Below are 9,501 nucleotides of genomic sequence, written 5' to 3' on the forward strand. Positions count from 1 at the left end.
AACCATATTGCATTGTACCGTCATTTTATTTTAAATTAATTTTATTTAATTCTATTTTATATTTCATTTCATTTTTAAAAAATAGATCATCTCATTTTAAGTTTATTTCATTTTAAAATAACTAATCCCGTTTTAAGTTTTCATTTCATTTTAGATAACTTCATTTTAAAAAATAATATAACTTTATTTCATAGTTTTATTTTAATTCTATTTCCAATTTTAAACAAACAGCATATGCAGTGGTTTTCATTTTGTTTTGCATAATCATAATAATAATTTTCCACAAAATAAGGAATTTTTATTAATTCTTTACACAAAAATAATAATACATAAAATTACAAAAATAATAAAGTACATTTTCTACAAAAAGAATCATAAAATTCCTAAGTTACTAAACTGTCCGATTTCTATTCGCTCCGATTCTCCGACTTTTCTGACATCTCTTCAAACCTGCAAAATGAGCAAAACAAGTAATTTGAATCGGTTAATTTGACACCCTCAGAGATATTATCATCGGGTGTCCGGTTCGCGACCTCGGCCAGAACAGGGCAGATGTTTGTTCTTATCGAAAGGCACCGAAAGATGAAAAGGAAAATTGCATTTTGAGATTGCTTGGCCAAAAAGAGATTATACAAAAAAGAGCTTATTTGAAAAGCCGGTTTGAGAAGTGATTTTTCTCAGGAGGACGGTTTGCCCCAAATGGGACCTTAACTCCAATCGTCCTAGGAAAAAACACAATTCCAACAAAAAGTCCAACAAGCTGAAATAGTTCAAACAAAACCAATTCAGAAACCGGTTCAGAAAAACAGTTCAGAAAGCCAGTCCATCGAACCGGTTTAATTAACAAGTTTTCAAATCCACTGGATCCGTTCAACAATCCAAGCAATAGTATTTTTCCAAAAAAAAAGCAACAACATTCCAGCAACAGTTCAAACCAACGCAGGCAAATCTAAAAAAACTTTAGAAAACCACACAAGATCCTGTCAAACTCAGCACCAATATATCTCCTGAAAAGAGGCGTTAAGTTCGCAACGGCATCGCAAAATCGTCTAGGCCCATCAAACGAAAGTATAAAAGTTTCACATGGTTCTTCAAAAAAGGGGGGATCGAAGAGAAGAACTCGCCGCAGCGGCTCAACAACAACAGAGGTTCAGAGGAGCATCCGCTCCTTCATCATCACCTCGGATCCCAAACGGAGAAAGAAAAAGAAGCAAACCTTGAGAATAACGATCCGACGGTGCAAGTAGGAGTGAAGGCTCAGAAACTCTTCTGAGTTCATTATCATCACCACACGAAAGAGAAGAGGATCCGAACGGAAACGGCGCAAAACCCAGCAAAGAAAAGCCATCGAACCGTCACCGTCGAAGCCGCAGCCAGAGGCCTCAGAAAGTTCTCATCACCGACCGCTCTTCACCATCAACACATATAGATTTTCGGTCATTACTAATTTCCGGATGATTTCTTTATGTTTCGTGTTTAGGTATAGTGAATTGAAGAAGAAATAGGAGCATGCATCAATGGAAAAGAAGGGGAAAGAAGCTTTCGGAAAAGCGTCCGTGGTTGCGATGCACACATGCAGGAAGTGAAGAAGAGGAAAAAGGATTGTCAAACCCTAACCAGGACAACCTAGCCTTTTAATCTGTTTCTGTTTTACTGTCTTTCACTATCTTCCACTTTTCTTTTGTTTTACTCATTGTTTTATTATAATAAACGCTATTTGTTTAAAACATTAATATTGGAAAATTAGTAGGGGTTTAATAACCGGGATTCCTCAAGTAGTTCGTAGATTTTTATATAGGTTTATTGTAACTAATTTGTTTTAGTAATTTATAGTAAAAAATATCCTTATACCATTAACATGTTTTAACAATAACCTGTAGTTATTATTATTAATTTACTAGATTTAAAAAAAATGTTTCATTAGCAATATGAGTCGTTGGTTAAAGTTAGATTAATGGTGAGGATAAAAGGTCCACTTGTTAGAAATCCTTGTTTTAAATTAAGAATTAGCTTTTTTTCCAAATAAAAATTAATTTTCTTTCTTATCGTTAAAATGCAAAAATTAAAATTAAAATAGATCTTTTTTTTTTTTGTAAAATAATTAAAAATATGACATGGGTTTTTCCTTAAAATAATAATAAAACCATAACAAAATTCAAAAATTGTATTTTTCTCTTTCTATTTAGCAGTTTCATTTTTGCCGTTGATTTTTGTCTAACTTTTCACTAATGTTCTCTGTGTTTCTCCTCAGATCATGCTTAAATTCCGATTAATATTTATTCAGTTTATTTTGTTCCATGGATGTAATTCACGTGAGGCCATGGTCGCGGTTTATTTTATTTTTCATTTTTTTGGGATTTGTAATTTACGCGAGTGATCGTCGCGACAACTTTCTTTACTTTCAGCACTTTATTTCTGCCATATAATATTTTGCCATGTTTGCATGTTTTACCGTTATTTTCCCTTCCGAAGGAATTAGGTCTAGCCGTTTGACCGTCGAGTCAATAGCCTTACCCTTTGAATGTTTCAAAACCCTAATCAGCTTAGGTGTCCCGCAGCGGACCCAAATGCCCTTTACCCTAGCTTTAGGTTAAAGAGTCGCCGTACTCTGTTGTAGGGCTTCCCGCCGTGGAATCCCTAATAATTTCAACCCTAATTTTAATTGACAAATTCAACGTAGAGATTGGAGTCTCCTCACTCCCCGTAAGCGTGTCCTTAAGATACGTTTATTCCCCATTGAAACCTTGACCACAGTCAAGACGTTTCTAACGTCCCTTACGAGGGGAACTACAATTACTCTGATTCCATCCCCGTCAGGATATGTAGGCACAAGATGCGACGTCTTGCCGAGTAAACTTAGGACTAACCCTTAGGTCTCTTTTAGGTCACTCTATCCTTTAGCCCATAGGAGGTGATAGATTCAACGAAGCTTATAGGGAGTTGAATCCCGACCAAGCCGACTTGAGAATCACCGCTCAGTTGAGGCCCTTTTGAAAGGTAGTTCTGTTGAACGAGTAATCGTGAAGACACTTACTATCTTCGATGGGAGCCTATGACACTGGGGACCGTAGTTAACTTAACACCACCTTGTCCTTATCTAGGACGTAGTGCGAGGACTATGAGGGAGTAATCCCAAAATAGTTGTTACGCGATACCACACTCAAAAGAGGTTCTCTTGAGAATATTATTAACCACCGAGTCAATTGGGAAATTGATAATATCCGAAAGATGGACTGATGACTTTGGGAACCGATTTAGAACCCTTGTTCCGCAGGTACAATTAACCCTATAGTACATACCTCTGTGGGATGGGTAGACCTTGACTTCCGCTCATATACCTTTAACCTAGGACTTTGTGTGTTTATGTGCATTACATCCATAAAACATCATATCGCATCACATCTCATGGAATTCAAACTTTATTTATGAACATCACAGGCTACCATGGATTACAATAAGAGAAACACCTTGAAATATTCTTTTAAGAATTTTAAGTTGGATGACCTAAGGAAGCTAGGAGCCTTGGTTGAAGATCAAGAGAGGTTCAAGGACAAATACGGAAGGCTTTTATCCTTATTGAGAATCCAAGTGAAGGATGGGCTTCTTTCTACGTTACTACAGTTCTATGATCCGGATTACCATTGTTTCACGTTCCCAGATTATCAACTATTACCTACCTTAGAAGAGTACTCTCAGTTGGTGGGGTTACCTATTTTGGATAAGTCTCCGTTCCCTTTCTTAGAGAAGGACCCTAAAGAGGAAGACATTGCTAAAGCCATATTCTTAAAGGTGTCCGACATCAAAGGCAATATGATCGCCAAAGGCGAAACTGTAGGGTTACCTACACATTTCTTAATCAAGAAAGCCCAATATTATGCTGATCATTTAAGCATGCCTACCTTTGAGACAATCCTTGCTTTGCTTATTTATGGAATGCTACTCTTCCCATGTTTTGAAGGATTCGTTGACATTAACGCCATCAAAATATTCATGAAGAACAATCCAGTACCAACGTTATTGGGTAACACTTATCATTCCATACATCTCCGGAATTTTCATGGTGGAGGAATGATCACCTGTTGTGTGCCTTTATTATACAAGTGGTTTATTTCGCACTTGCCCAAGTCTTTTTTGAGTCTTGACAAGGGATTTTGGTCACCAAGGGTCATGGCACTGACACACTCGGACATCGTTTGGTATAATCGTGTGTATGATGGAATACTAATTATTGACAGCCGTGGAGACTTTGCCAACGTACCTTTACTTGGTTTTAATGGAGGAATCAACTACAATCCATTCCTAGCTCGCCGACAGTTAGGGTATCCCTTGAAAGAACCGCCTAAAAGTGTTCATGTGGAGAAAATCTTCTTTAAGGGTGACAAAGAACTTCAAGATCAGATTGTATCTGCTTGGCGTCATTTGCACAAGAAGGCCAAAGAAAGTTTGGGAAAGCCAAATTGTGTGTCTATGGAACCTTATCTTCGTTGGGTCTGGGAAAGAGCCATCAAGCTGAAGATGCCTTATCCTCGCCAAGATCCTTTACCTCCGAGAAGAGAACCTGTTTTAGTATTCATGTCCGAAGCTGAAAAGTTGGAAATCGCTTTGAAGAGAGCACAACATGAGGCAGAAACGTGGAAAGATAAATATCAGGTTCTCGTCAGTGAGAATGAAGAGCTACAAAGGCAGCTGCAGGTGAGGAATGAAGAAGTGCTTTCCTACAAAAAGAGAAGAATCTACGAGGATTTATTTTTCTCCGACTCTCCGCCTACTCGTTGAAGTCATGGACTATGCTTCCTTAGGGCTTTCGTAGCTTTTATTTAGCTATTTTCTTGTTAAGATTTTTTAAGAATATTTATTTGTAATCCATTTTTAAATCAATAAATAAAGAACCCAGTGGTATTCCGCGATATTCGTAAATGCTTGAATTCCATGAAATCTTTCATTCGCATTTTGCATCACATTTTGCATTTCATGTGTCTCCCGGTTGTCTCATACTCGGTTCTCTCATCAACAGTTTCGTCACCCTGAATCGATACAACACTAGAGCTCAAGCTCGAAGAAGGATGGAAGAGCACGCTCAAGAGATGGATCGCGTTAACAACGAGCTAGCAGACCTTCGAGGGAATGTAGGAACAATTATGTTCGTTTATGGAAACCATGTCAAATTTTTGTGCACAAGCCAATTCAATCAAAACTGCACGTCCAAACCTGATCTATTACACTTCAGCTTGCATTTGCAATCGATTTTGGGCCTCACATGCGCCTGCACGACCCATGCATGGATGCCCTCATTCCACATGCACACGAGTTTGGCAAGGCTTGCATCATCTCATGCTATAAATACAAATGCCTAGCTTCATTCATTTCGAACCTTAAGGAGCCTAACACTCTGCAGAATTGAAATCCCACCTTTCACTCAAAGGAATTTTGCATCTCTTCTTCAATTTTTCAGTTCAATTTTCAACTTCCTTGGTTGATTATTGAGCTTCAATTCCTAAGCCTAGCTACTTTGCCATCTCAAGATCACACTGCAACAAAGAATTGGAAGAGATCGTGCCTTGTAGAGTTGCACTTCAAAGGTTGTTGTTCAAACTTTTTCCATTCGAATCTCCCTGGATCTTGCTCATTTCTTGTGTTTGTTGGTTCCTCTGAAGTCCTCATGTGAGAGGCAATTGATATGTGCATTTAATTTCATGAATTGATCAAGTTCAGATTGAACACCATAAACTTCCATCTCAGATTTCTCTTAATGTAGTGATCTTGAGTGGAAACCAATGGTATATGGGTGATGTACATCACCCCAGCTTTCCAATGATATGAGGATCGTGTATTTTTATGAAGCTTTTAAAACCTGCAACTCTGGCCGGAGCTGGCTTGCTCGCCGGAGAAGATGGTTGTGTACACCACCGTCCCCCATGCGTGGATGCATCTGGACCATTTGATCTCATTCCCAGATTTAATCAGAGCCATTGGATGTTATGACTTTTTAAATGCATTGTGTTTCTCTTTTTACCAAGGCCTTTGGTGGGTTCGCGCTTATCCACCATCTAATCATCCACCTCATTTAATGAACTTGATCCAACGCGCTAGGCTTTTTCTTAATTTCTGAATTTCATTTTATTTTCTTTTATTTCGTTTTATTTCAAAAATTCATCATTTTAAATCCAAAAAATATGGGACCAATTGCATTATTTCCCTTTTCAATTCTAGTTTCTGAAAATGATTTTTAATATTTTTTATTTGTCCACTTAATATTTTTTGTGAATTTTCTCTTTTCTGGTTATTTTTAATTCATTTAAAATAGTTTCCAATATTCAGAAATGCCAAAAATATTTTCTCAACATCTTTGAATGATGATGAATCTATGAAAAATATTCTCATCAATTTCTTAATTGATTTGAGATTTATTTGTGATTTTAGTTCAATTATGTTATTTTTTATTCATTTCTAATTGTTTAAAATTAGTTTCTAGTTTCTAAAAATGATGATTTTTTTTGTCAAACTTTGTTTAACCATGTTGAACTTAGGATGATCCATTTGGACTTTTCCGAATTGATTTGAAATGGATTTGAAGTTTGACCTTTATTTGTTTATTTTAATTCAAGTATTATTTTAATTCTAAAAAATACCAAAAATATTTTATTTGTTTCTTAACTTCTAAGCTTCATCTTGCTTCTGTTTACCATTGGTTGACTTTGATTCTATTCATGTTTGATCAATGTGTGTTGGTTGTTTCATTTGAATTCCATTTATGTACATTTCCATTTCTTCTTCTTCTTCTTCTTTTTTATTTTTGATCAATGAGTTAATGATTGGTGGTTAGCCTTGACATATGAGGGGCTTAACCTTCTTTGATTCAAATCTAATTCATCTTGATCAAAGATCAAGTGAATGGCTTTGCATTAGAGATAGGTTGCTTCTTGGTCAAGCAAAAAAACCTAAATCCATACAAGACCATTCTTCTTTTCTTTTGACATGGCAAGTTGTAGGATTTTGGCTTACTAGTCATGGTCTCTAACTTGTGTTTGTTGCCTATAGTTTTATTGACCGACCTCAGATAGGTGTGACTACTACATTAGTCCACTTACGATTGCTTAACATAACGCTAAATTGCCTTATGGCACACTAACACTAACTAATAACCACTAACTTTTAATTAAAGCATTTAATTCTTGCAATTTACTTTTATGCAATTTAATATCTTGTTCATTAATTCATTTGCTTTTGCCCTTTCCTCACTTGAGCTCATGTTTATGTTAATGCAATTTGCCTTTTGCTCACTTGAGCATATTATTGTGTATATATTATTGTATTTGTTTTATTTTGATTTTGTGAACCCAATGCAAATGGACAAAGGACTTAGATTTTAGGACCTTACTTATGCTAATGGAGTTTGAAGAGCAACTAGGCCTCATGCCTTTAGAATGCTATAAAATTGTCAAAGAGCAACTGAGCCTCATGCCTTTAGAATGCTTAAAGCTTGAAGATGAATTGAAAGGACCTAATTCTAAACTCACTCTTGTCCATTCTTTCTATTTCATTGTGGAACTTTTTGATTTGTGTGTTCTTGTGTGCTAGGAATCCCAAACTTACCAAGAAGAAGAACCATTGTCATGAGCATCCAAAGTGAGAGATACAAAAGCCAATTGGAAGATTCCTAGGAGCTTGATTGATTGTGTGATTGATTGCTTGAGTTATTTGCTTATTGCTTGCTAATTCCAAAGGAAAGGGAACAACTTGGATCATCATTATGATCTCAAGAAGGGAACTCCATGTGGTTTTATTTCTCTTCCTTCATCTTTGCATGTTTAGGACCTAGCCATTCTCTTCTTCTCTCCACTCTAACCCAAGCCAAACTTTTGTGCAAACATTAACATTGTTTTTAAAATTAGAAAACTAAGCACTATGCTTTTGATTTTTTCAAACTCTTTTCATAACACTTATTTTGAATTGAATTCTAAGTCAACATTGACCTTACTTTGTAAATACTTTTCATTGGTAAATACAACTCACTCAATTGTTTTTTGTGGTTTCAATGGCCACTTCTTGCCAAAGCTTTTCATAAACATTAGCTATTAGGTTTGAGTTATATTAGAGGTTGATATAATACTCACCTATATCCTTAGTGATGGACTATAAGTATTCCATGCTTATTATAGGGTTAACCCCCCACTAGCATGTTGAAGCTCTCATCACATGGTGGATTTGTGGTTTTAGGTTGAGTTTTCTCCCTTTGATAACAAAAGACCTTAAGGCTTTTGACCAATCAATTCACCAACTTCTTTTGAGATTTTTACCCTGAACTACGAGGTTTTGATCCTACCTTTTTAAGATGGTACGTAGGCAATGAGTTTATCCATTCAAACACAAAATTATAAATAACTTGTACATTCTTCTCTCATCTCCCCAATCATGTTTGCACAAATATTTTTAACAAATACCAACCTACCTTACAAAATTTTTAAAAAGGGCTCCCTTAGAGTACTAAGGATGTTTTGGGTGCTTAAAACCTTCCCATTGCATAACCAACCCCCTTACCCAGATCTCTGACATTTTTATTAGTTTTTGACTTGATAAAATTTCTCGATTTTTGTTCGCTTTCTAACCTTTCCTTTGGATAAATAGAAGTGCGGTGGCGACTCGAATTGTATGATTTACTTTTGATTTAGTCAATAAATCTAAAGGTAACGAATACCCCGTTACAAAAAAGTGGCGACTCTGCTGGGGATATACTGTTTGCCTAGTGGGTTTTGCCTACTTTTTACCTTTGTTGTATTGTATGTTTATATTATTTGTGACATATTTTTGTGCAAATTTGAGATGACTGTATTGTTTGTAATGTATGAATTGCTTGATATATCAATTGCTTGTGTGCTTGGTGGTTTTTTGTGAGATGAGTTCTATACCCGAACTCGAGTGCACTTATGATAGGAGAATGACATAGTCTTGTTGACTTGTGTGGAGTTATTCCTTAGCAAGTTGACTTGCAAGCCCATTCACTTGGTGGAGGTTATGTTGGGATCAATAATGTCACACGAGTAGTCGTGGTTAGGCATTACTCTTTCCAATATATGCCTTAGAAGCCAAGGACCTTAGTTTACCAAGCCCATCTTGGCCTATTTTAGGAAGTAGTGCGGAGATCGTTCAAGTGTAAGATTTGATACGATTGTTACGTGATACTACACTCATAAGAGTCTCTCTTGAGAATATTTTTGGAATACGAGTAGTCGTTTATCCGATAATATCTGAAAGATGGGATGATGGCTATGAGAACCTCTTGTAGAACATGATTGTCAGGTTTAACCCTAGTACACTCCCTTTGGGTGGTTCTTAACCGAGACTCCATGCTCGTGACTTGCAACAAACCCTTAATTCATGGTCGATTCGTTCTTGTGTATCCTTAATATCAATGGAACTTGGGTGTTGATAAGGTGTAAACCATAATCCACCAAAATGGATGATTGATATTAAGGATGACTTGATCCATCCCATGACCTTTGT

General features: G+C 36.3%; 1 protein-coding gene across 1 annotated transcript; it reads left to right on the forward strand.

Annotated features, from left to right (window-relative positions):
- Nucleotides 1-3,444: 3,444 nt before the first annotated feature.
- On the forward strand, nt 3,445-4,776 carry LOC127110673 (uncharacterized). The gene has a single exon (XM_051046158.1). It carries the CDS (start codon nt 3,445-3,447, stop codon nt 4,774-4,776), a length of 1,332 nt encoding a protein of 443 aa, XP_050902115.1.
- The last annotated feature ends 4,725 nt before the right edge of the window (nt 4,777-9,501 follow it).

Source organism: Lathyrus oleraceus, chromosome 1 (genome assembly GCF_024323335.1).
Source record: "Lathyrus oleraceus cultivar Zhongwan6 chromosome 1, CAAS_Psat_ZW6_1.0, whole genome shotgun sequence".
NCBI lineage: Eukaryota > Viridiplantae > Streptophyta > Magnoliopsida > Fabales > Fabaceae > Lathyrus > Lathyrus oleraceus.